The sequence below is a fragment of the Drosophila eugracilis genome, unplaced genomic scaffold (genome assembly GCF_018153835.1).
Source record: "Drosophila eugracilis isolate 14026-0451.02 unplaced genomic scaffold, ASM1815383v1 contig_90, whole genome shotgun sequence".
In the NCBI taxonomy this organism is placed as follows: Eukaryota; Metazoa; Arthropoda; class Insecta; order Diptera; family Drosophilidae; genus Drosophila; species Drosophila eugracilis.
In genome coordinates, this window is record NW_024573812.1 from 2,830,305 (window position 1) to 2,856,399 (window position 26,095).

Below are 26,095 nucleotides of genomic sequence, written 5' to 3' on the forward strand. Positions count from 1 at the left end.
GCAACCCCTTAGGCGAGTTTATAGTCAGCTGTTATTGACGTAACTTTACTTTTTCTTTGGATTTTTGCTAGAAAACTGAAATTGAAATGGTTCGTCCAACACTCATCAGCCTGGCCAAGCGTGTACCGCTCATTACTTTCCGCAAGGGGGGAGCGGGAACTCTCGGCGCCCAGGCCGCAAACCAGCAGGCAAGTTCCCAGCCAGCAGGAGGCAAAAAGGTTAACCCAGCCCATTTAATATACCACTTAGTAATACAACTCCTTGTTGTCATAATAACCGATTACGGTTTTATATATTTCTATAGTTGGCGGGTGGACCAGCAATTGAGGATTACGAACTGCCTGCACGGTTCGCCCGGAAACGTATCGATCCCGAGGAGGCGGCGTACATAAACAATGGAGGTGTTCCAAACTAAAAAATCCCATGCTTGTAAAATATATTAATGTCACAGCTGTTTTAGACGTCACGCAAAATCACACATGTTTAGCATAAATTATTCAAGTTCGAATTAAAATGGTCAAAATGAATTAATGGCGGCCCCAGAATGATATTGTTTAAATAAACATATGTACGGAGGAGCTTTTGGTTGTTCGCTGCGAATGGCATTTGGGGCCATAGAGAAAGAACAAGAGCGGACGAACTCACTGCTCATCTGAAACGAAAGCCAATCGGTCGTGCTTTTTCCACACGCGCAGCTGCTTTTTCGATCGTCTCTGTTCGTTTGTTTGTGCTATAATAGGCCCCCCGCCCACCGCGATCACACGGTACCGCACCCCACCCCCGCTAGTCCATCGTGAACAAAGAGTGGAAAATTCCCGTGCCAGCCAGCCAGCCAGCCAGAAAAAACCCTTCAACCATTTGATCGGGCCCGTAACGCTGCGGCCCCCCGTAAACACCGGATTCGTTGTATCCCCCACCTGGATGGGTGTGAGGCGTAGTATGCCAGTGAACTGTGCCAACAAGGACTGTCTGGGTCTCCGAAAGCGTGTCTGTGGTCTGCATCAAACCTGGAAGTGGCTCCATCAGACGCCCGCACTGCACGAATACCTAATCTCTGCCAGCTCCGTTGCTGCAAACACATCCAGAACCAGCAAAAACGCCACAGTCTAAAGTCCAGAGCGACCAAAGCCATTTAAAACCAAAACGAAAACATAGCGTAGATAGTAGATCATATACATAACCTAAAGAAGAGCACACAGAACCAGGCAGAGCACCGTAGAAACCATCCAACCAACAAAGCCGCCAAGAGCTTTTTTCGACACCATTGACCTTGTTTTGCTTGCAAGTGCATTGCGCCTCAGTTCACCTGGCAACAGAAATCATACGTCGTACACGTTACTTCCTTGTGTAAGCCATGAGTATGCTGCTGCGACGTAATTCTAGCCAGTTGCGGCTGCTTCTTTCCTCTGGTGGTCAGGTCATTCGCCTGGCTTCTAGCGGAGTAGAGCCACCGGCTGCCGGAAAGCCAGAGATCAGGAAACCCAAGCGCCAACCCCCACCCGTAGTGCCCGATTCGGAGATCAAGAAGTCTGTGTTTATTTCGCAGTCCAGCGATGTGTTCACAAATCTGGCTTTAGAGGACTGGCTGTACAAAAACTTCGACTTCAGTCATCATCATGTCCTGCTGCTGTGGGCCAACGATCCATGCGTAGTCATTGGACGCCACCAGAATCCCTTCACCGAGGCCAATGTATCGCGTCTGGTGGAGCGCGGCATCACCTTGGCCCGGCGAAACAGTGGAGGCGGAGCAGTTTACCATGATCTGGGAAACCTCAACTGCACTTTCTTCTCGCCCAGAGAGCGCTACGATCGCAAGTACAACCTGAACATCGTGACCAGGGCTTTGTTCCGCGAGTGGGCTATAAAGGCAGAGATTAATGAGCGTGACGACATTGTCGTGATGAACAAGAAGGTGAGGAGGAGCGGTGTCAATTGACTGGCTCTTATCAGGAAATAGGGCGACCCATCGCTGACCCCACATAAGCATCAGCTCACTTTACCAACAGCTGGGGCTGTGCATCTGGTCTTTGTTGCCCACTTAACGAGTTCTGCCCTTGTTCAATTACAGATTTCTGGAACGGCTGCCAAGTTGGGACACCCGAACTCGTACCACCACTGCACCATCCTGGCCAGCGCCAACAAGCTGCACTTGGGTGAATCTCTAGTACGAGAGCCGGCAAACTACATTAGCCGGGCCACGGCTTCGGTGCCGTCGCCAATTCGTAATCTGGTTGATGTCAATCGTATGGTTAACGTTACCCAGCTGCGCTCTGCAGTAGGCTACGAATATCTGAGGACGGCGGCCACTACACTAGAAGACGGCGGTAGTACGCAAACAATGAAGCAGCGCGGTTTCCAATTAATCAATCCCACTGAGAAGTGGTTCCCCGGCATCGACGAACTGCGATCCAACTATAGCTCCTGGGACTGGGTGATCGGCAAGACACCCAAGTTCACGGTGCAGAAGGACCTGGAGGTCAAGGGCGATGAGCAGGACATGAAGCTAAAACTAAGCGTGGAAGTAGAGGCTGTAAGATATTTCTTTCAATTAATATAAAATTCATTAATCACCTAACTTCTTACAGGGATTAATGAAAGAGATCGGTATCCAGTTGCCGCAAAGCGATCAGCTCGTTCCGGTGGTCACTCCGCTCCAGGGCAAGCCCTACAACGAGGAGAACCTGAATGGCATTCTTGGCGCCTTGAAGCTCGTCAGTGCATCGAATGTAAAGCAGGCAATAAACGGCTCAGCATGATTGCTGGTTTGTTAGCTCGATAAAAAAATATTAACCTCTATGTAGTTTCACTAACTAAAACTAATATATAGATTTAATCTTTCCAAGAAAACATATTACTAACATAGTATTTAAGCGTTTTGCAAGCAAACTATTTACTTTTGTTACCCCGTTTTATATAAAAGAACTGCAATTAAATGTTAAAACATTGAAATTAAAAAAAAGAGCGTTTTGTTTTCATAAAGTATGGTTATAAAACACAATAATAAATATTGAATTATATTTTTATTAAAGAAAAAGTAAAAACAAGATCTTCATATAAAAATAGTTATTTTTATTTTGTATAACCAATAAAACAAAATGGATTTGTAAACATGAATACAAAGTTAATATGATAAATCTTTTAAGGCACTTGTTCGCATTCTTTTGACACAAATTGGTTGTACATCTGTATATGTATAAAATATTTTACAAACTATTAACATGAATACTAGGATACGAGATAACAATCATGATCTGCGAGTCCCTTTAATACGCCACAAAACGGAATAGAAGACATTACAAAAACAGCTATAGACAATTGCACTCTGAGGGGGGCGAGGGGTACTGGTTTAGATATGAACCGTTTGAACTAGCTCTGGCAGGTTCTGGTAATCAGGATCGCGAGCGAAAAATTCCGTGAGATAGACGAAGGTCGGGCGGTCCTTGGGTCGTTCCTTCCAGCAGCTTTGCATCACAGCATATATATATGCTGGGCAGAGACTAGGCTGCGGCAAACGTTCTCCACTGTCCACCAACTTAATAGCATCCACATTGGATATTTCACCGTAGGGTGGAGCTCCTAGGGAAAACATCTCCCAGATGGTCACTCCAAAAGACCAAACGTCACTGGCATGCGAGAAGATGCCGAGGTTAAAGCTTTCCGGGGCGTACCAGCGTATAGGCCAACGACCGCCCTGCGTGAACTGGTATTCGGTGCTTCCAGGCCTCAGGGATCGCGACATGCCAAAATCACTGATCTTGGCCTGGTGGCGATCGGTTAGCAGAATATTCCTGGCAGCTAGATCGCGGTGCACGAAATGCTGAGATTCCAAATAATGCATGCCTATCAGAAATATTGAGATGTGAGTTTAAAAGGAAAAATTATATGTTGCTTGAACCTACCACATGCAATCTGCGAGGCCCAGACCTTCAGCTCCGAATTGGCCGTTATCTCAGCACCATGATCCAAGATAAACTGTAACATGGAGCCCAGCGGAGCCAGCTCTTGCACCATCATAAGCATATCCCCTTTGGAAATGCCAATCAGTCGAACAATGCACTTGTGCTCCAGCCTCATCATGACAGAGGCTTCGCGCAGGAACTCTTGCTTGTTACTGTGCTCGTCGCTGAGCATCTTAATGGCTACCTCCATACGGGATTCATCGCCAGCAACGCCCTTCTTTAACAGCCAGCCACTATGCACGGAACCGAATTCCCCGTGCCCAATCTCAGTGTCTAGCACTAGCTTGTCTTTCTCGATGAAAAATCTCAGCTTGGCTGCCTCTACGATGGTAGAGTTGGGCATGTTAGTAGTGCCGCTGCACTTGCGATGCAGGTAACTGGCCATCTCACTCTCTGTGGAAGCAGTGGAAACGATCGAGTTGAGACGGGCCGCGGCGGGTGCCTTGATCTGCTGGTCCAATACAGTAAGCACATCCATTGTTGGCTGGTAACCATTACCGATTAACTGGCCAGCTCTCTCCAGCGCTATGGCCACATCGCTCTTTGTGAAATACTCAACTTCGGCTTCAGTCTTTTGGGCAATTGGTGGCAGGTCAATCTCAATGGGTGTGTTGTTCCTGGGCACATTATACACTTCGGCGCTGCCAGCGGCAACGTCTCCGCCATCTGCGTTGAAGGTAGAAAACTCCGTCGAGAACGATAGGCTCTTCAGCATAGGGGCCGCTGCCTGCAACTCCTGCTCCGTCCTAGCTAGAGAACCACTTACACTACTCTCAGACTCACTACGCTTTCCCTTGGTCTTGCTCTTGCGCAAGCTATTCATGTCAAACAAGGATTTTTTGGGACTCGTTAAACGTAGCGTATTGAACATAGAGCTGCTGTTCTCCTTTTGTTTTTTCTTAGCTATAGTCAGGGCGGGCACATGTTGGTGTTGATGTGAATGTGGAGACACGGGAGTGGGCGGCGATCCTGCCGAAGTGGCTTTTGGCTTCACCGATGATCGAGGTATAGTGGCAAAAGAGGGCACCTCCGGTTTGGGCTGTGGTGGCACTGCGAACTTGAGGCTCACCGGCAATCCATAGGAGAAGCGCATGAAGTGAGCTATCAGATGCTCTAAGCTTGGCCAGTAGGGACCGTCATCAATATACAGAAATTTGGACTGTAAATCAATATTTAATTTAAAAAAAAAAATATTTCCATGCAGATAAGTCACAACTTACCCCGCCGGATTGCAACTTGACACCATTCTGATAGAGATCAGCTTGCGAAATACGAAAATTCTTCACCACTTGATCGCTAAGCAAAGTGAGAACTAATCCAGATGCCGCAGGCGACTCGGAGTAGCGGACCAGAAAGCAACCAGATGTATTTAGCTCCGGCTGTTTTTCCAATAACTCCCTGGCATGCTTCTTAAGTATGGCAACGGCCTCTTCTCGGGTGAGAGTACCGTGGTACCACTGCTCTCTATTGATATTTGCCGGTGCGAGCTTATAGTTCAGCAGAAACTCTTCCACAGCAGTCTGGCCCGCTTCTTTTGCCAAATCAAAGGGAAATTCACCTGAACTGGTCCTGGGCAGCGGCGGAGCTTCAGCCGAGAGCAGTTCTTGCACAGCCTCTAGGTTGCCGTATTTGGCGGCCTCGTGCAGCGGTACATAGCCGTTGTCTATATTCCTGCCCTGCACATTAGCCTGTGCAGCGATTAGGGTACGTAAAAAACTGGCCGGTTTGGAACGAGCAGCATACTATCAATGGGACCAAATTAATATAAAGTTAAACAGTGTGAAGTGCGACATTTACGTGTAAGGGCTGATAACCGAAAGAGTCAGAGCTGTTGACTTGAACCTTTGCATTCAACAGGTGCTTCAGGATATCCTCGTCGGAGTACAGAGCTGCCAGATGAAGGGCCGTCTGTCCATCCTGGTTCTTGGCATCAAAGTTCCGGTAGCCGCATTTGAGCAGTTCAAAGACCACCTTACTCTCATTTTTGCTAGTGGCGCGATGCAGAAGATTGGTCACTCCGTGACTGCGTGTGTTGTGCGGTGGTGGATCTCTGATTAGGGGCACTGTCAGCTTGGTGGGCAACCCATTGGCCGCCTGCTGGTAGTAGTCCACTAGAGTGTCTAGGCCATGAAGGATCTTTGTCTGCACCTTGTCGTCGATGGAGAAGAAGGCATCCTCTCCACCATGCCTCCGCACCTGGTAGTGGCATACCTCTTCCTGACAAAGCAGGCTCAGCACAAAGTCGCCGGTCGCTGTGCTACTTTCGCGCACCAGAAATGTCCCGTCCTCGTAACCTGTTGATTGCAATTTTAATTACCTATTCATTAGGCTCCACCACGCCCACATCCCCGCGTTCATCTCTGAGCTAAGGAGTTTATGGGCTCCTGGCTCGGTTTTACCTTGCTTGAGAAGATCATCGGCTGCCTCGCGAGACAGGTTGCCGTGGAACCACTTCATGGGATCACAATCGCGACTCATTTTTGGGCCATTTGATCCAATCTCGCTCCTTTTTGTTAATTTGTAGGAAATGTGATTGTGTATTTACTGTTGAAAAATACCATTTGAGGATGGAAAGTGTGACCATATACACCGCGTTGCCAACCAATTATAATTTAAGTTGGCGGGTTATTCTGCTGACAAATACTTATTGAACAAATTCAATAAAACTGTCATCCACAGAAATTCATATATATTGTTGATCTGATTCATAGCCACAATCTTTGGACTGATTAAAGTCGATCCACTGACTCAAGCTTGCTTCAACATTTGTGGAAATAACCCAGAGATAAGAAACAAAAATACATTTGTCATTTAAGTTTAAAAAAAAATTGAATAATTTCTTTTGGAGAAATTACTAAAAAAATTAGTATTACCCAATATCCGTTATTCTATAAAAACAGCAATGTTAATGGTTTCACTTTTGTTTTATATTTATATTTTCTTGTTTTTTTCTTTTATTTTCATTATGGAGGCTCTGCTAAAACAAGGTATTAAATTATGGGCGATTATGTTACGATTAATTTTCTCCGCGAATTCGTTTTGCAGGTTATGTGAGAATAGTCTTAAGCATTTAAAAAACGACTAAACGCTAGGATACGGCATTAAAATTAATAAAAATGTTTAGGTTATGAAATATCTATAAACATTTAGATTTAGATTTATATGTTGCTTGTTGTTCTGTTCATATCCTTTACAATGTACAGAAAATTGAACGCAAAGCCACATTTGAATTAATTTAAATTTCGTTTATCTGCTTGTTTCTTGAATTGTTTTTCAGTTTTGATTTTTGATTTCCTAGTAAGTATTGTGGCAACTTAAGTAACTAACGATACATACACGAAAAATACATAATTAATATCCCCCAAAGATATACACCCAAACACACACTCTCCGAACAGCTTTAAAAGTCTGGCCCGCCCTACAACTTATCGGCTAAATTGCTTAAGCGCTTAGCATTTACAGTTGCGTTTTAGTTGATCCTGCTGCCGATGGTATTGGCTTTATTCCACCGATGTTATTTGTTTTCTGTTGAGCAGCTTTGTTCAAAACTACTCTCAAACATTAAATTTCGAAAATTAGCTATCACGAGGAATTTTTGTAAATTCTGTCTGTCGTTTATTCCTTGAGTTGAATCTGGTAGATGGATGGTTGCTCCTGCTGCTTCTCCTGTTGGTGAGCTCTGGCTTGGTCCTACGCTGGCTGCTAATCCATTTATACTGCTGTTCGTTCCATTAAAAGTAACTAGATTCTAATGTAGAACAAAATGGTTAAACGTATCATATATCGAAGCATTTAAGAAATCCGAGTTCTTGGTTTGTTAATGTTCTGCTTTACATTTATGACTTTTTCTTTGTTGATTTTTGTTGCTGTTATTGTTGTTGCGGCAATCGCCAGTGCTGATGCTGATATCGATATATATATATATATTTATGTGTTGGCTTTATTAATTAGCTATTGAAGAGAGCTTTTGGGAAACTCCATTCACAGTCTTTGATTTAAGGACATCATTTTCATATGAAAAGACAGTTTCCTTGCCGTTTTCGACGACCCTGAAATCATAACAGAATGATATTGATTAAAACAACGATTTAATTTATGGATTAAGATGCTGTCCTACCGCTTGGTCATCAGTTTCTTGCCGTTCACAAACACCGTCGAGGTGCAGGTACGCTTGAAACCATCGCTAGGGGTGTGGCTAAGACCACTGCTTCCATTGCCGCTTGTCATTGACGAGAACGAGGTGAAGCCGCTGGTGGGCATAAAGAAGTCCATCATCGAATAGTTGAGCATAGGTGCCCCGAACGGACTGGCCAATTTGTGCTGGTGGTGATGATGGTGGCGAGACGATCCACTGCTGCCACCATGGCGTCGACTGCTACTCGAACCGCTCGTGCTGCCATTTGAATATCCATTGGCATCTAAGAAACCGTAAAGATTAGTAAACACTGTGTTGATGGTTTTCCCCAAATAACTTACCTCTAAAGAAGTCGGCGAAGGGAGAGTTGACGCCGAAGAACTCACGAAATACTTCTTCGGGCGGGCGAAAAACAAACGGAAAGCCGCCCATAATATCAAAGTCATCGAAATCGTGTGTATTATAATGGTGGCGGGCATTCGATCGACTCTGGCCACGTTCACCCAGTCCATCCTTGCCGTACTCATCGTAAATGCGACGCTTCTTTTCTGTTAAAAATAAATCGTAAAATGAGATAAGTCACAAAAATTGTAAAAAAAACTTCATTTAGTTAGTAACTAACGCTGGAGCTGCAGGGGGTTAGCTTAGATTTAACAAGGAATCAGTGATGGGATAGGTTCTTATTATTATTGACCTAGGCAGGTTAAAAGCCAGTTAATACATATATATATATATATATATATATATATATATATGTTTCCCATCACTGTAAGGAACAGCGATTAGTTGCAAAAAATGTACGGAACAAAAACAAAACGACGTGCGCCAGGATGTCAGTCAGCAAAACCAAAATAACCAAACAATTGCAACGCTTCTGCTTCTGGCTTTACCGAACATCTTGTGGAACGGTGTGCCCTCGAAAATGTTGCGGAAGGTGAAGGCCTGGTAGCGGTTGCCGGACCGCCTGCCGGAGCCCGAACCGTACCCCGGGCCCGGATAGTAGTCGTAGTCGTAGTCCCGACCGTAGGACGAGGTCCCACCGCTCCCACTACGATAACGGGAATAGGAGCTTGTGTTGCTGCTGCTTCCGGTGGCCGAGGATTTGTGCAGCGTAGCACGAGCATCGTAGATCCTTCGCTTACGTGCTAAACACACAATAAAGACTTAGCATTGGTACCGTCAGGGATCACGAATTACGGATCCCGACTACCGGATTGCTCATTAAGTGACCCCCCTTTCATTGCTTACATTGCTTCGAAGAAATGGTCAGTTACATCTGATCTCTTAGCAGAAACTTACCATCAGACAGGACTTCGTAGGCCTCGGAAAGCTCGCGGAAGCGTTTGTTGGCCTCGTCCAGGTTGTCGGGATTCTTGTCTGGGTGCCATTTCAGAGCTAATTTTCGATATCTGTGGGTGTTGAATATTTTTAGATTATAACATAACCACGAACTTTTTATAATACTTAAAATTTTGAGGAAAGGGGATTAACCCCATAGATACATAAGGCTTTCAACCGGAAATGGCGTTGCACCTATGCATATTGGTTTATTTGTATATGTACTTACGCCTTTTTGACTTCACTGTCTGTAGCTGAGCGCGCCACATCCAAAACTTTATAATAGTCCACCATTTTAGAGATGTGTATTCGACTTCTTGGTGGCTCCTTCTGCTGTTATACTTTCAGTTGCTTGCTTGGCCAGCAAATATTGCAATCCAATGCGTTTAATTTCTTCGCTTGGATCCCCTTCTGCCTTCTGAAAAATATAAACAATTAAAGAGAATTTTTAGTTTGGGGCTAAGATAAGTGAGAATATTGTAATACCAATCAGCAGAGAATTCAGCATTTGACACAACCAAATTTTGAGTATTTTTTGTTTTTGTTTTTGATCTGGTTGTGGAAAAAGTAAAGGCGAAACAAAAAACATAAACAAATAGAAACACACACACACACGAATGGGAGTAAAGCAAAGTCAAAGACAGCTTGGTTTGCATGGGCCGCCGACACTTTTCAATTTTTTCGAGTTCAATGTCGTTCGAAAACCCCATTATGCCATCGCCCACACACGCGAACTTGTGAACAAGATAAACCGAAAAAGTACATGGAAAAAAATAAAACTATCATAGATCAGAAAAGACACTTAGAGATTAGATCAGAAAACTTATAGTAAAGAAAATAAACGACCTTAGATTAGAATAAATTATTCTGATAGATAAATACGCTGATACATCGAAATAATTGTTACTGATTAATATTGGTAAAGAAACATAATTTGGATCGATTTTTTTTTATCTTTTTAATAATACTAAATTACTATACTATGTTAAAAGTTTTATTTTTTTCGTCATTATAGCTTTACCAAAAATTACTGTTATTCAAAAGATTACTATTATTTTGATTATTTTAATGCCAAAAACGCAAAAACGTATAAAGAAGGTTTTAACCAAAGATTCCAGATTTAAGATAACAAACTCGGAGTTCTGTTTTTGTTTATAATATATGCTAGTTTTCTACCGTGTAGACAGACAGAGAGGGGAAATACAAGGCGCATGTGTAGGGCGCTCAGTTAGCCGTCCATCAACTTTTGGGCCAAAGTTGCTCAAGCGTTTTCTCTGATCTCCCATCGACCCCCCACCCCCCCATTACCCACCTCATTTTCGTGCAAAATAGTCGCTAATTTTATTTAATTTGTATTGTTGTTGCCGCTCGTTGTCATGCAGCCCCCTTGACACAATTTGGCTTGATTTCATGCGCGAGTGTTTTTTATCAAACATTACAGCGGGCAATTGTCTGTTGTTGGCTGTTGCGGAGGAAAAGGTGCTTGGCTTAAATTAGCCCTCCGGCAAAATGACATGACAATTTGCATTTTACACACTTGGCGGCAATCTCAAACCGAACTGAACTGAACTTCAAAACTTGTTGCTCGACTGACCAACATCGATCGATGGGCTGTGTTTATGTTGATCTTAGTGTGGGTTGTATCTAGAGATTCGGTTCTTATAGGCGGTTCACTCGATTTCTTCGTGTTTTTTTTTCACATTTTTGTGTGATCTAATTTATGGCTTTCGTTGGGGTGCGTGTGCGTGGCGTCACATAAATTTGTCTATTAACACAAATACAAGCGCTTTAACCAAATGGATTAAAGATATATACTATATGTATTTATATATTTGTAGATATCTACCATTATAAGAATGCATTATGCGAAATAAAAAAATAATGCATATGAAAACTATATCTTTTGATTGTATAGTTATAAGTTTCCCCTAATAATCTCATATTCTTTGTCAGTTGCAAATACCATAGACAAGGGGCTTGATAAATTATTTAACCTCTTTTATCCATAACTGATAGTTGGTCCTATCAATGGTCCTGTTATAAAATTGTAATTATAAAAGAAGTTAACAAATAAACTTATGATAGTTTTCTTTAGACAATAAGCATTCAGGGTGAAGTATATCCTTCGAAGGCATGGTAAAATAAGAACCCCAAGGTCAGGTTCAGGTTCCACCGAGATTTGAACTCGGATCGCTGGATTCAGAGTCCAGAGTGCTAACCATTACACCATGGAACCACCGTATTGGCCCTGAGCCGTTTTCCTTTTTCTGGCCGGAAAATCACTGTGCGCATGCTTCAAAACGGGCGGAAATGGGATGGCTGCTGTGCGGCCTTGAAGGTAACTTCTACAAAGGCCCATTAACTTTCTAATGCAAATTTGTACTGCAACAGTTCTACACTTTCACACTTTCAGTTTCAGTTGTTGCATTTCCTTTCGACGATTTATACTAAAATATTTTCTTCGTCTTTCAGATTTGTGTTCTTATATGTTGCAACAGATTTAATACCACTCAAGATTATAAATACAAATCAAAAATGAATTTTGCACGAAAAAAATAAATAAATTTAAATGAATTCCCCTTTTATTTATACAAACTTGTTCGAAAATATAGATAGCTATAGCGTATATGTATATACATATATACAGGAAAATAGAGATATAGCCGGGTGAGTGTGTGCGTACGTAGTTTATTCGCTTTACGGCTGCCTATAGAGTATATACCTGTTGACATATTCGGCAAATTCTAGGTCGTAGGTGTAGGAACTTGTAGCATTGTCTAAAAGCAGCAAATGACGACGACGCCGCGACTGCCGCTGACGTTTCTGCTGGCCAGCCATCCGCATGACACACACACGTCAGCGGTGGAGACAGAATCGAAGGTGGTTGGCGGAGGAGCTGGGGAGCCAGGTGAGGAGACAGTTGGAGGAGAACGAGGATGGTATGCCAAGGGGAATGGTTATGGAGTGTATGAAGACCAGCTTACTCTGGCTTGGATTTCACTGCCATCAACCAGCCACCGGCTGACTCAAGTCGAATGAAATCGGTTAGAATCGAAGCACTGGCTATCTCCAAGACCATATCTCGTGGCAGTCACTCAGCACCTCGCCATCATTCTGTGGGCGTCGGCGGCATTTAAGGCATTCGCCGGTTCTTTCAGTTAGATCAGAGGCCCGAAGATTGCCTTGCTTAAATAGCCAGATGCCCTCGCACAAGCAGATGGTTTTATAGATGGGTATCTGCTTGACTTTTCTAAACTTCTTCTTTTAAAATAACTAAAACGCAATATAAAAAAAAAGATGGGACTCCAAAGGCAATGAAACTATAAAAAATATATTTTGTTCCTGAATGTAAAGTTTAATAGCATATTGTCAAGACAAAGCAAGGAATATTGCTTACTTTTATAGCCTTTACTCTTCGACGATTTACGACTTCATTAAGCCGAAAATCAGCGATAAGATGATGATATGTAATGAATGTTAATACTTTATAATACCAAAATTAATTTAAAAAAAAAATGAAAATGCTTATTATTGACTTTGAAGCATATATAAAAACCACATTAAATTAAAGAAAATTACAACTCTTTTTCAGAGAGAAGCCTTCCAAATGTTAATGAGGAAATTAAGGCAGCACATACAAATATGTCAATCGAAACAGGTTTCAAATTATCAAAACCATTTCATCACGGGGATGATTCACACAGTGCGAGAAATTCCGTTACAGATTGTTCTTTACAGAACGGAGAGCGGAGTCATAAGTGTAAGGTCACGAAATTGATAAAAAATAAAATCACTGCTAAAATATTGCTCAATACAAAGTCGTTTTATTATTATTTATAAGGTGAATCATTGTATTTTTCCATAGAATAATAACAAATATTAGCTAGCCATGAGCTCTTTAATTTTTATCTCTTGTTAAAATTGCAATTTGTAATGCAAAGAAGACTTAAGATACGAATCTTCAGTTAGTCATAATTGAAAATTATTTTATAATTACAGTGTGCTGTCTAAGGATATAATATTTGAAGAAATATTTCTTACAAAAGCTAAAATATTTAATAAGATGATTTAATGAATCTTATTAAAATCAAAATAAACACTTTTTTAAAGCTGTTTAACAGAATATTCACTTTTATGTGCAGATATTGTATTTATATTTTTCGGTGTGTACCTCACATTATTTACCTCCACTCTGATCGCAGTGTTTATTTATTTATTTACCCGTATCGGATTCAAGCAGCTTTAATCACAAACTCGAGGGACTCCACATGCAACAAGTGTGTTTAGCAACAAAGACGGCAAAAAAACAACAAACACAAAGCTGCCTACATGGCGAGGCTTTAAACCTGAAGTTACTCCAAAAATTATGTATGCGTTTAGTCTGCGGTCTGAACGAAAAAAGCCAATGTTTTTGTTGTTATCTCTGATGTTGAGGCATTTGTTGTTGTTTTTGTTATTGCTTATGCAAATTACATCATTGCACTGAGATTTTCTTCACACTTTTCAATTTGTTGTCGCTTCGATTAAACTGTAATTGTGTCACAACATCGATGATAAGCAAACAACAAGGCAGAGAAACAGCAATAAACTTGGATACAGGTGGGAAGAAGCAGAAGGAGAAGGAGCCAACAACAGTTGGTTGCGTGTTATATTCTTCTTCTCTTCTCTTACTTCTTTTTTACATGAAAGATGTTGTTTTTGGTGCTAATTTTGCCATAACCTACATACACAATTGTACTTCTTGCTGCAATCACACACTCACAATTAACACAATCAAGCGTGCGATAAGAAAACGCTGCGCATTTATATAGATATTTATATTGAGCTTGATGAAAAGTCACGCAATGAGCGATGCACTCGCACTTTTTATATTTACATCAGTCGGTTTTGTTGTTGTTAACCAGTAATGGCCAATCTCGTTTTTAACTTAATGCTACGTTTGTACTGATATTCGAATCTACACATTATAAAACTTAAAACACGGAAAACGCAGCGAGCTAAGAAATGTTAAATTAACAAAACAAAAAACTTTTGCAGCCGTACGCGGCAATGAGTCGTTGAGAATTGAATGCAAAGCAAGAAAAAACTAGCAGATCAAGAGAGTTGGAGAGGGAGAGAGAAACCAGCTGACGGCATTGCCATGCTTCAATTTCTGTTTTGTCTTGTGGGGGAGCAAAACGAATAAGAGAGAGAGAGAGAGAGAGCTCGTTGGGGAGAAGAAGATTTCGCGAATGCTCTCTCTTCTAACCCCTTAACACCCCAACCCATTATTGTTATTGTTTCTTGCACACCGGAAGTTGTTACGCCGAACGTTATCTCCTTGTTATCATTTATCTTTCTGGCATTTTCATTATCAGCGGAGTGCCTTAAATTAAAGGCTGATCAGTTAGTTTTATTGTTCCACCGGTTAAGTCCCCTTTTCCAACGTGATTCATCTTCCAGTTTCGGCCGAAATCGTTTCTCTTTTGCCTAGACTCATTCCAATATTGGAAATCTGTATAATGACCAATGTTGATTTAAATAAAGATGAGTTTTATGGCCAAAGTTTATAAGGTTTTAAAGGCGGCAGAGCGAAGCCAAATGTAACGGCGACAAATTTAAATATTTAATTTTAGAACTCTCAACACGAGTCGTTGATGCCGGTCGACAGTGGTTAAAATCAATAACTATAATATTGCAGAACTTCACAACCATAAAAATAAAAAAAAAGTTTTGTTTTTTAAGGAGCATCTATTAATTATTCTATCTCTGAAAAAATAGATTTCCAATTCAGAAAACTCAAAAGTTGTTGATTTGGCAGATTACAGTTCTGAGATTTCATTGAATTAAATTATCAATTTTTTCGAATCATTTGCATTTCCTAAAAACCTACCATCTCCTACAACTCTCGACCCACTGTGCCGGCACAACGGCAGGTGGTGGATGAGAACCGAGGGAGGTGAGCGAAATGTTGTGCGAAAAATGTTGAAAAGTTTATAAATTGAAACTTTTATATAGCACCGCACAAACACAACATATTTTGAATGTGTGGGAATTTATTTTTAGTTGGGTGGGAAGAGCAAACTGGTCATAAGTATTGCGGAAGAAAAATATTAATGCAGAGCAGAAGAAATAACAAACCAAAACATTGACGTGTGTTTTTAGCGGGCGAGGAAAAATTGCTGGCGAAATGAGAGAAATTGGAACAGCAGGTAAATGGTCAGTAATTATTACGGGAAAATAACACAAATTAACCAGGCAGGAAAACAAAACGGCAAAGGAAAGTACCCGAGAACTGGGGAAAATAAACCAAACAAAAGGGAAGCCAAGGTGGAAATTCGCCAAATTGCACAATTTCAAGGAAAGAGAGAGGGAAAATAAGCAGCGACAATGCAATGCCATGTGAAGCAATCAGCAGAAGAGATGAGAAAAGCCACAGACAAGACCTAGAAATAGACACGTGGGCGTGGGAATCAATCTATTTATAATTTCCATGCCCACAGCTTTTTCCCCCATGCAACATGATAAAGTTTTGTAAGTGTTACAGCAACAATAACAACAACAACAAAATATCTAATGCTGATTCATACGCAGCTGGCGGTTCCCCGCTGGCCAAATGATTTTTAATAGACCCAGTTGGAACTGTTGTAATATCATCAAATCTATGGGATCTTTAGCCAAAGGGGGCTTGCCCTGTAGTTGTATTTTTTGTTTTGTTCGGGGCGGGGTCCGTTAGTGCTCCATATACGAATCTGTATCTAATCAAAGGCCTTTCTCACTCTTCGTTTGTTTGTTCGCCGCATAAATAAAAAAAAATACGGTTCAATGTAAATTTCGAAATGATCTGTGTAATTTTTGTGGCCGCTGTTAGATTTCTACGGTTCCGAAAATGGAAGAGGGAGGTGCGGAAATGTTTTACGGGCGAGGTCTGTGGTCATGGCTGGTTCATGTGGTTTTTCAAGTCTATACAGAGTATTAGGTTAATTTTTTTGGGCTTTCCCAGATCATAAGATCATAATAAATATATCATTGATGTACAGGAATCTTATCAATACCTTTATAGTATTTCTAATTTTATAACAGATTCTTGCTAAAAAGATGCTCAGTATGCAAATACTTTTTATATAAAAGCTTCCTACTTGTTTATATGATGTTGGATAAATATTTACCGGTAATCAAAAAATTCAGGCGCTTTCTGATCTAATACAAATCATGCCTTATGTGTAAATCCTCCTTTTACAGTCTACCAACTCACGGCGTTTGTGCGGGTGTAATAAACGGTCGTGTCCGAGTCATGCAGTCATAAAACACACAAAAAACTAAATATGGTAAGTCGAGTTTAATACCAAGACCGCCCGACGGCGCTCGGTCACATAAAAACTACCCACCATCGATCGAGAAATAAACCTGTAGCCAGCCGAGATCAGACAGACAGCCGGTGGTGATGATCTCAATGTACAACGACGCTTGATTTGTGGAATCATCGCAGCCACTAAGAGCAAGACTTCTCTCTTCACGGGTTCAACGCTTCCTTGTGCGATATATACATAAATCTAAGCCACAGATGATAGCCATCTCCTCTGTCCATCCACAGCTACTGTGCAACTATTGCACCGAAAGAAATTTGATTTTAATTAATCATCTTAATCTTTGTAATAGTACAGCAAAGAAAATAAATAAAAAATATTAATCAGTAGAAAACATCTTGCAATATGAACATTATTATAAGCTTAAGATGGCATAAAACATATGTAAAAACTATTATTAATTCCAAACTATTTTGTTCCTGTGCACTGGACTCTGCATACTGCATATAGACCAAATGCGGTGGACAATGGACTTGAAGTGGATGCCACAGCGAAAAGTCAAGCCTGGCTGCTTACTTTGTGTATGTTTTCTTTTTTTTTTATCAAGTGTGCAACTTCAAGCGTATGTTGCATTGACAATGAAGTTATTAAAGCGCAAAACCACAGCCAACCACCTGCGGCTATTTTTCTTTTAGTCGGTTTTGGGCGGAAACATGTGATTAGCCTGTTGCACTACGATAAATAAAAAACGAACTCAGTTGACCAACTTAAACGTCTCGTCAGTCAACTTCATAAATCCACCTGATACTAAACAAACTTTTTATTAGCGAAAGTAGGAAATCACTGTGACTCGACCGCCATCAACACAATTCAACTCGAAAATTAAAGGGCAGCTTGATTGATTGCTTTAATTGGAGTTTTGTTTTGACTTGAGTTGCTCAATTTGTAGCAAGTAGCTCAATAGACTTAGTTAACGTTCGAGTTACCTACATTTGCCAATTAGATAAACCGCAAAAAGCGAAGGAGAAAACTTATTGGCCCACGAAGATGGGTTTCTGTATGAGAAGCACTTCTTAACCTGAAATGCTCGTATAGCCACAGGTGTTCGCAGTTCTGCTGAGGACTTAAAAGCCGCCAGTCACGTAAAGATTTTAGTGGCTTGCGTTCACCGGATGGCATTACTTTTTCAAGTTAAGTGGCAATTCTAGTTATAAATAATTTTAAATTAATTTGTGAGCTCACTAAAATGTTTATTCTAAGCACTTGAAGAATACAATAAGCTTTAGATATCCTCCATTAATTATACTAGAGATTAGAAGCTTTTATTTGCTATGAAAGTAAAAGATTATTTATCTTTTCATTTAATTGGATCGTGTAGTTCGAGTTTAATTTCATTAAAACATGTGTTAAAACTATTTATTTCCCGCCTGAATATCAATAAAATCTAAGGCATTAATTAGTACATTAACAAGTTTATTGGTCTCTTCCTGTGACGACTGTAAAACAATTTAAAAACTCCCCATTAGCACATCAGCAACTTCCAAAGATCCCACTTAAACGTTTTCCACTTTTCGTTATTACTTAATCAAATCTTTTGAAACACTCTTGGCACCCCTTTCACCCATTTGAATTTCCAAGCACTTAGAGTACAACAAACTTTGGGGTCAACCAGCAGCGACGATGACTTCGCTGAGTTGCTTGCTCAGCTGAAATGAAAAATTCGAGGCAGACGCCGCGTCGTCGTAGGCAGTTTTTTATCTGAGGTTTATGGTCTTCATGGACTTGGTCAGTTCAAAATGGGCCTCTGCGTCCCAGTTAGAGACCCTGCCCCAATGATCTCTGAACGCTCACGCTCAACAAAGTATCTTTTTTTTGTATAGTTACGACTTCGTTTTGTGTGGGTTTATATTTGCTTTAGTAATTATTATAAATAGTTGGGAATTAAAGCCATCTAGCAAAATGAAAGCTGTGAGATGGCGCCCGGAGAGAAACGACTGGCAAGTGGCCAAACGAGACCAATTTCCAAAGTAATTTAGTTTAATTGAATGCAATAATCATAAAAAGTAAGGAGAGCGCCAAGCCAAGACAGTAAATTTGTAATTGAGAAGTAATTGCTTGTCACACAAAAAGGTAATTTTATTTAATCCACAAAGTTGATAGGCTCTTATGCCCCTACTTTGAATGGTAGCTGCAACGTTAAGTGATGGTGCAAAATGCCTATTAGCCACTTTTTCTTTCATGGTGGGCAATTTGCAATGAAGAATCACGCTTGAAGCCCCGCGACATTGAACGTGACTCAGGGGTAAAAAAGCATCTCAAAAATGACACGCAAATCGGAGCGAAAAAGTTGAGTTGGCAAATTAAGTAAACAATATGAAATACAAAGAAGCGGCCAAGAGAACAATGCAAAATCATATAAATTATTATAATATCGGCTGTCTGTTTCCAAAGAGCCCGTTTCAGACAAAAGATACTGACGCATCATCGCTTGCCTCTAATTAATGGAAATAGATACAGATAGAGATATAGATACAGATACAATGAGCACAGGCAACCACTCTCAGTCTCAGTTTAACTTCTGCGCCTCATTGAAGACCTTCGATCTTCGTCTTGGCTTTACTCGGAAATCGAATCGAATCGAATCCAATTCATATTCCAGTACACATACCCCTTTGATGCGTAACACGCGCCAGTATTTAACTCTCAATAATACGAAGTACAGCGATATCGTGCTAAGGTTGAATTTAGTGGAGAGCTGCAAATGAATCTGATCGGAAAGCATGCCCAGGGCAAGGCTGCTAATGAGCCAAGTCCACTGGAAACATGACTGCCGTAATCATCAGGTTGCAATGCCAAATTCTTTAGAATTTCAAGGGAAGACTCTGGCTGTGAAGTAAATCAAGCACATATACGAACGAAGCTTTAAAAGAGCTACATAAGCTCAAAGTCTTTAAATGACATCATTCCTAGTTGTTAAGTAGAAGTTTGGCTACTCAAAAATAGAAGCTGCTCGTTGCGGATCTTCAAGAATCTAACTCAAAATCTCAATATTATCTTTAATAATTTCAGCTAATTGAACTATCATCTTTCAGATACTTTAAACTTTAACATGATTCTAAGCTCGCAAACCATTATCTTAATATTTTCAATGATATATTTGTTTAGATATATCAAAACTCTTACACTAATCTCTTGAAATCTTTTATAACTAATTAATTTAATAGATTCCAAAACAAGTTCATTACCCCTGCAGGCCTATTAAAAGGCCTAACGAGCCCTACCACCACCAGGTCTTAACCCAATTAATAAATTATATTTTCTGGTTTCCGAGACACGTGTAAGCGATAAGACCGTAGGCTTTCCCACACAATCCCCAGAGAGAAAGCATTAACTCTGTAACATGAAGATGGACACGGGATATGATTATGTTGATGGAGTTGTGTATCTGACCGCGGCTTACTGGGATGCAATCTCTCCAAAACTCTTGAGCGGACAACAAGTGCCGCTCATTAGGCGGACCGCAAACAAGGCGAACCGGTTAATTTAAATAGCCAAAGACGTCAGAGGAGGCCGAAAACCCAAAGCTAAGCAGACGCAATGATTGATTTACCAGGCACAGTTAGTAAATAAAACGAACTGAAATTTACAAGAGAGGATTTCCACTAAAGTTTCTTTGAATACGCGAATCCAATCCGCAGTTTCTATGACGCTGACAGGCAACAATTTTTATATGCGCTTCAAGTGCATCCGGACATTCATTCATTTATCTTCATTGGGCCCGATGAGAAGACGCTAACAACGACTAGCAAAGAAAAACAAAATCCCCTCGATGGTCAAATACCCGTTTTTGGTAATTAATGGAAAATCATCAGCCGCAAAATGCGCAGCCAAGTAAATGGAGCGGCTTGAATTGCTTTTGGATTAGCTGAAAGCTAAAAATAATCGACGGCTCCACATCAATTTAAGCCCAATAAGGTAATGCATTTGCGATATGGCGGAATCGACTTGTATGCTTTGCTTTTCACTTAAGAAAAAGCCTACGCTTCACTCGGTTTATTAAGAGGTTGGAAATTCCTCATTGCGCTTGCTCTTCCATTGCTTACAATTAATTTGCACTCTGGCTCATTGTCTAAATGCCAATCGATTTGCTCCACGTACGATTGATATAATAATTGATTGAAGGTGTGTGCTTTGTGACCTACTTAGATCTGGAAAAGAGACTTTTGAGCTCAATGCGTATTTTTGTTTGTTAATTCATTTTTCTACTTCGAAAGAGTTTATTGAAAATATAAGAAAATCATTTTTATGCTTTCTGTTTATAGCTTCTAGGCTAGACCTAGATGAAAAATCAACTATTGCTTTCGACCATTCCATTTTCATTGCTTCAATCAATTTCATGTGCCATGGGCGCAGTTTGTTTAATTAACCAGGGCCTGCAATTTCCACAAAGGCTTTTGGCGGTTTTCATTTCGCCAGTTTTCATTGCTAGTGCTGTCGAGTGTGACTTCTCAAGCGTGTGACCGGAGGTGAAATTTTTATTTCTGATTTTTGGCATTAGACCCGCGTACCACTGCCTCAAAATGCCTTTAAAAAGAGCCGGGCTAGCTGACTGGCTGGAAGGCTTGCGATGGCGATAAATGTGCGCAGATACGTTACAGACCGCGTCGCGTCGTCTGGCCGCTTTAAATGGACAACTGGGAGTGGGTCACAGCTGCAGCTGTGGATTCGCGGCGGTGCAGCCTGCGGCTCACCGAGGCAAACGGAGCGATTATAGGGACCCAGACTTGGGAATAAGATTTCCACAAAAACCAGTTCGTCTCACCGCCGACATCCCAGCCAAGCTAAATTACGATTTGGCGGCGTTTTCGATTCTTTCTTCTCGGAGCGTAAATATTTCAATTTATTTGTTGGACATGCGTCTTCAGCATCGTATCGTTTTTCGAACACTTTCTTTATAATTCGTACCCCGACCTGGCGGCAGATGTATCTACATGTGTCGTGTCTTGACCAGAAACCCCAATATCTTGGCTACGGTCTTGGACTTGGACTCGCAAACACGCAAAGCCGGGCCAAAATGTGTGTCAATGGCCTTTGGGGCCCTTCTTTTTATTATTTCGGGGGCGGGGGCACAAAGTCTGGGGCGTGTCTCATGCGGATTTTCACTAAAATGAAAATTAAGAGTGAAAACGGTTTTGGTTTCTGTATTTCTCTCTTTTTTTTTTTTTGCAGCAAACAAAGCGAAAGAGGTGTGTACGCCGATTCCAACTGCAGGCCATGCATGACCCGCGCGTATTAGTGTCCCATCCTCTGGCCGTCCGATTGTCATGCTAAATGGGTGAAGTGAAACTACGACTGCGATTTCAGACTGCCAGACTGGGAGCATTGGCCAACTCCCCTAAAGAGCAATGCCTGTTTTCAGCTTTTTCTTCTCCTACTGTCAACTGTCAAACGAAATTTACACGTTTTCCTTTCAGCTGCACCTCACGAAATAGTCGGGGCCACCAAGTCGAGACTTGGACAAAGAAATGGGGAGTGCGTGAGTCTCTTTTTACTGATTGATTGTTTGGTAAAGTTTGCATGTTAATTGCCTTTATGGCGGCCACAAAGCCCACTTAAAAGTCTAAAACCCCATTACCGAGTTCATTGGAATTTTCCTTTTTTATCAGTCGTCTCGCTGTCGCATTTTCTACAAATTAACATTGCTAGCATATGACTCTGACCCTAGGGAAGACAATTAAAATGAAACAAAGACTGTCTGCAACTAACATTCAGACTTAGAAATTGCTGGACAAGATAATAGGCTACTCATATTAAAAGTTTTCCTTTTTTGAAACTTTGGGTAATCAGCTTTTTAGTAGCTAAACATATTTCAAAAACTAATGGACTTTAACGATATATAATAACTGTCCGATAGCTATACTTCGTCATTAAAAATAAGTTTAAAAAGGTTAAGCAATCGCATCCTCTGGTAGCGGAACGGAAATGGCCGAGGCTGCCCCAACAATTCAATTAAGCCTGCTCCTCTTGCACATCTAAACGATCGGCGGACCCAATCGCGGAGGTGACTTGGCTCCTCTACCTGCTAGCCCAGCTGGATGGTTGATGAGAATTGAAAACAAAACAAAACAAACAGAGCTTAGACAACACACAACAATGCGGTCGTTGGACGCGCAGGCGCGCAGCGGGGGCGCTTAATATGCAGCGAGCGTAGCAGGCAAGTAAGTCGGGTGAGCAAGCCGGAGATATATACCCATATCCATATACCATATAGATATAGCCAGCAGCAGCTGGCGTCTTTCGTTCTTGCTGTCGCTCAACTGATCAACTGGTTTAACAATAAAAACAAAGCTCTGGCGGCGGCGTTGGCGTTACTTTAACGTTTAACAGAAACGAAAAAGTTGCCGTCGTTATTTTATGTTGCTTCTCTCACACTTTGCCATCGATTGTCGGGGCTTGGCTTTCTTTGAAGAAAAAAAATTACAAAAATAAAAAACAATCTCACATAGAAACTATAAAAAATGGTAATTTGTACGCTTTGCCTTTTTTTCCGCTTCTTGCTCAATCACACGCGCTTCTAATGTCTGGATACGAAACATAAGCTCGTTCAGCATACTGCCGCAAACGGATGATGATGGTGGCATATAAAAAGCTACACGAGTTTTTCAATTGACTTGGAAAGTGGCAAACAACTGGCAGCATGCATCAATTGGGGCGGACACCAGCGAAAAGTGGGCGTGATGGGCAACAACAATGGCCCACTGTTTTTGGCTCTCGGCTTTGCCACACTTTTGATGAATTAGCCGTTTTTTCCATCGAGTGACGGGGCTTGGAAAATTGAGTTGCAGCTGCAGCACTTGATGGAAAACGCTAGCAGGGGGCCGAGGAAGTTCATTGAGCCGGATCATACCCAGCTGAGACTCATTAAAACACCACTTGAACCGCGCTTCGTGTTATACCGCCTCTAAGTGCAGGTCAATAAGTGGAGTTGTTGTCTGATTTTCGACTCCAAACCAATTGATGCTTTTGTAGGATGCAATTGGAGAGAAGTGGGATAGAGAGTTTGATTGATGGGGCTTGTAATGCGGGGTAATTGATTTAATTACAAAAAAAAAGTACTTCCCATACCGGGAATCGAACCCGGGCCTTCTGGGTGAAAGCCAGATATCCTAGCCACTAGACCATATGGGATTGCCATATTCCCCTTGAATAATGATGCTGGCCTCCATGTACTTGCAAATAAGAATTTTACTAGGAATTCTATGCCTTGTTAAATATATACTGTGTGAGATGTCCTACGGAGAAGACTTAGTACATGGTTTGGTCATCGTTCAAACAAGTCCCATATTGTCTAGTGGTTAGGATATCCGGCTCTCACCCGGAAGGCCCGGGTTCGATTCCCGGTATGGGAAATTTTTTTGCTTTTCTTTTTTTAACAACACTTCTTTATTTTAAACAGTTTTGACTAGTTTTTAGAAATAAAGGAATAATTTGAGTATGTAGCAACGCACAGTCGTCAGCGTAGAGAAGGGAGCAGATTGATTATTTTTATTTTTTACATCTACCAAACGTTGAGTTACATATAAATGTCTTTAATAAGAATTATAACCAACACCGTCAATGCAAATCTGATTGTAACAATAGCTGTCGATAATAACTGCATTTATTATAGTTTTTGGGGTTTTCTTGTATGCTTTATTTCTTCTTCGCGATTGCCTAGCGCCACCCAATTGATGCCAATCGGACACGCTACGAAATAATTCGAGATTTATTGTTAGGGGGAAAGATATGCCGTTGCTTTTCGTTGGCCCAAGTTGTCAATTGTTGGTGTTTGTGCTGTTAAAGAAAAAAACAAAACCAATGAGGAAAAAAACGGTTTTGTTAACGACTGGCAAAAGCTCAAAGAGCCAGAGTACTTAACTTTTGTTAACCCGAAAATTAGGCATGCCCAGCATTGCAACATATAGTAGAAACAACAACAACAACGACAATAGCCTGCCGCAAAACGTGTGGCAAGCGAATGGCAACAACAATAAAATAGACACAATGCCTTGACTGAGTTTTTAACGTTTTTTTTTTCGATTTTTATTTTTTTCTGTAGATACGGAAAATTGCTTTTTCATTGTTGCAGAAACCAATGTTTGCTTGTTGTTGCTGTTGTTATTTACAAGCTGACTTGGCAAACGGAAAATCAATTTTTAATTGCAACAAATTTGAGAGAGCTGCGGTACAGGCAAATTGCGAGCTAGCCAAAAAAGGCAAATTATTTTTTAACGTTAACGAAAACAATTGATATTTGAGTCAGAAACGGGTTTAACGGTATCGAGCGGCAGCTGCATTATCTTTTGAGGAAACGCGCCCCAACATGTCAAAAGGGGACAGCAACAATATGTCAAAATCTCGATGGGCAGAGCAATGAACCGTTGTAATTAGCATACGACCGTGTGCGTGCGTGCAACAGAGAGGACAATAGAGGCACTTTCGATTATTGAACTTGTCAAATACCGCATTTGTTTGCCTGCTTGTGTATTCTGTGCTAATTTTGTTTATTTATTTGTAGCTTACCTCTTTTGGCGTTGTTTTAGTTTTTAGCTGGAAATCTTCTCCTTCCTGTGGTGCCAAACCGAAAAACAAGCGAATAATTAATTTCATTAGAAACATCTAACAAATGCGAATCGAACACGATATAGTTAAGCTTAAAATAAGTGTGTGTAAACAAGATAACCAACACCGCGTAGGTAAGAGAGGGGATAAAAAATAGAGAGAGAGAGGAGAGAGAGCGCGACGCAAGTTGTTGACGGAAACTCCTGTAGCAGCAACAACAACAACAATTACACGGCGACAATTACAGCGCTTTATTGATTTTTTACAAAACAACTACTCGTTCGCGAAGCGTGCCATTTCCATCTGAAATTTGCTTTTCAGTTTATTTTGCAATTATTTTATACACAGAAATACAAAGCACAAAAGAATTTTGCACACACCAGCACAAGCTCGCACACCCACACACACTCGCGCTGAGACTTCAATGTCAACTTCACTTGTGCTTTTTTTTATTTCTCGCCTTCTTGCTTTTTATTTTTTTTATATTTAGCTGGTTAAATGACCGCGCTTAAATTACCCGTTGATCTGCACAAATTCACGCGCGTTCAGGCCGAAGAACACAAAATTCACCCGCTGCTTCACTTTGGGCCAAGCGCGCTTTTTCCACAGCTGTTTACCTTAAACGATAAATCGATAGAGTCAACTGCCATTACCCAGTCTATCGATTAAACCCAGGGAGGAGTGCGACTAGTTCCGTCAAACGAACTGGTTCTTTTTTCGTAGTGACGCCGATACTTGAATCAGAAAAATGTTTAGAGGTATAGCGAAAGGAAAAA

The 26,095-nt window shown here is 41.1% G+C and overlaps 5 protein-coding genes and 3 non-coding genes across 14 annotated transcripts; 4 read left to right on the plus strand and 4 right to left on the minus strand.

Moving 5' to 3' along the window:
• Positions 1–4: 4 nt before the first annotated feature.
• On the plus strand, positions 5–527 carry LOC108112657. Of its 2 annotated transcripts, none has more exons than XM_017222787.1 (2): positions 5–218; positions 305–527. In XM_017222787.1, exons 1-2 carry the CDS (start codon positions 87–89, stop codon positions 413–415), a joined length of 243 nt encoding a protein of 80 aa, XP_017078276.1. In that variant the 5' UTR covers positions 5–86; the 3' UTR covers positions 416–527. The 2 variants fall into 2 exon arrangements, with proteins under 2 accessions (XP_017078276.1, XP_017078278.1); XM_017222789.2 differs by having other exon boundaries at positions 6–188.
• A 113-nt stretch (positions 528–640) lies between these two features.
• Positions 641–1,110, plus strand: LOC108112658. The gene has a single exon (XM_017222790.2). It carries the CDS (start codon positions 922–924, stop codon positions 1,108–1,110), a length of 189 nt encoding a protein of 62 aa, XP_017078279.1. The 5' UTR covers positions 641–921.
• A 244-nt stretch (positions 1,111–1,354) lies between these two features.
• On the plus strand, positions 1,355–2,959 carry LOC108112656 (lipoyltransferase 1, mitochondrial). Its single transcript, XM_017222786.2, has 3 exons — positions 1,355–1,912; positions 2,069–2,530; positions 2,586–2,959. The coding sequence occupies exons 1-3, from the start codon at positions 1,355–1,357 to the stop codon at positions 2,754–2,756; spliced, it is 1,191 nt and encodes a 396-aa protein (XP_017078275.1). The 3' UTR covers positions 2,757–2,959.
• An 89-nt stretch (positions 2,960–3,048) lies between these two features.
• LOC108112653 (tyrosine-protein kinase Shark) lies at positions 3,049–6,511 on the minus strand. The gene is made up of 5 exons (XM_017222784.1): positions 6,359–6,511; positions 5,757–6,253; positions 5,180–5,701; positions 3,900–5,118; positions 3,049–3,840 (listed from the first exon to the last, which is right to left on the minus strand). The coding sequence occupies exons 1-5, from the start codon at positions 6,435–6,437 to the stop codon at positions 3,347–3,349; spliced, it is 2,811 nt and encodes a 936-aa protein (XP_017078273.1). The 5' UTR covers positions 6,438–6,511; the 3' UTR covers positions 3,049–3,346.
• A 353-nt stretch (positions 6,512–6,864) lies between these two features.
• LOC108113004 (dnaJ homolog subfamily B member 6) lies at positions 6,865–25,951 on the minus strand. 6 transcript variants are annotated; one of them, XM_017223417.1, is made up of 8 exons: positions 25,837–25,951; positions 25,281–25,325; positions 9,662–9,850; positions 9,394–9,503; positions 8,985–9,239; positions 8,436–8,642; positions 8,077–8,377; positions 6,865–8,008 (listed from the first exon to the last, which is right to left on the minus strand). In XM_017223417.1, the coding sequence occupies exons 3-8, from the start codon at positions 9,724–9,726 to the stop codon at positions 7,903–7,905; spliced, it is 1,044 nt and encodes a 347-aa protein (XP_017078906.1). In that variant the 5' UTR covers positions 9,727–9,850; positions 25,281–25,325; positions 25,837–25,951; the 3' UTR covers positions 6,865–7,902. The 6 variants fall into 6 exon arrangements, with proteins under 6 accessions (XP_017078906.1, XP_017078907.1, XP_017078912.1 ...); XM_017223418.1 differs by lacking the exon at positions 25,837–25,951 and adding an exon at positions 25,700–25,769; XM_017223423.1 differs by lacking the exon at positions 8,985–9,239.
• Trnaq-cug lies at positions 11,597–11,668 on the minus strand. Its single transcript has one exon. It is a non-coding gene; the product is annotated as a tRNA-Gln (tRNA).
• On the minus strand, positions 23,835–23,906 carry Trnae-uuc. Its single transcript has one exon. It is a non-coding gene; the product is annotated as a tRNA-Glu (tRNA).
• Positions 24,056–24,127, plus strand: Trnae-cuc. Its single transcript has one exon. It is a non-coding gene; the product is annotated as a tRNA-Glu (tRNA).
• Positions 25,952–26,095: the final 144 nt, after the last annotated feature.

Coding starts and splice junctions, on each gene's coding strand:
- LOC108112657 (XM_017222787.1), top strand. CDS start 87: ATGGTTCGTCCAACACTCATCAGCCTGGCCAAGCGTGTACCGCTCATT. Junction 219..304: donor AGCCAGCAGGAGGCAAAAAG/GTTAACCCAGCC, acceptor ATATTTCTATAG/TTGGCGGGTGGACCAGCAAT.
- LOC108112658 (XM_017222790.2), top strand. CDS start 922: ATGGGTGTGAGGCGTAGTATGCCAGTGAACTGTGCCAACAAGGACTGT.
- LOC108112656 (XM_017222786.2), top strand. CDS start 1,355: ATGAGTATGCTGCTGCGACGTAATTCTAGCCAGTTGCGGCTGCTTCTT. Junction 1,913..2,068: donor TTGTCGTGATGAACAAGAAG/GTGAGGAGGAGC, acceptor GTTCAATTACAG/ATTTCTGGAACGGCTGCCAA. Junction 2,531..2,585: donor TAAGCGTGGAAGTAGAGGCT/GTAAGATATTTC, acceptor AACTTCTTACAG/GGATTAATGAAAGAGATCGG.
- LOC108112653 (XM_017222784.1), bottom strand. CDS start 6,437: ATGAGTCGCGATTGTGATCCCATGAAGTGGTTCCACGGCAACCTGTCT. Junction 5,119..5,179: donor TCAAGTTGCAATCCGGCGGG/GTAAGTTGTGAC, acceptor ATTGATTTACAG/TCCAAATTTCTGTATATTGA. Junction 3,841..3,899: donor GGCCTCGCAGATTGCATGTG/GTAGGTTCAAGC, acceptor TATTTCTGATAG/GCATGCATTATTTGGAATCT.
- LOC108113004 (XM_017223417.1), bottom strand. CDS start 9,726: ATGGTGGACTATTATAAAGTTTTGGATGTGGCGCGCTCAGCTACAGAC. Junction 9,504..9,661: donor GACAGTGAAGTCAAAAAGGC/GTAAGTACATAT, acceptor CAACACCCACAG/ATATCGAAAATTAGCTCTGA. Junction 8,643..8,984: donor ACCGTTCCACAAGATGTTCG/GTAAAGCCAGAA, acceptor TATTTTTAACAG/AAAAGAAGCGTCGCATTTAC.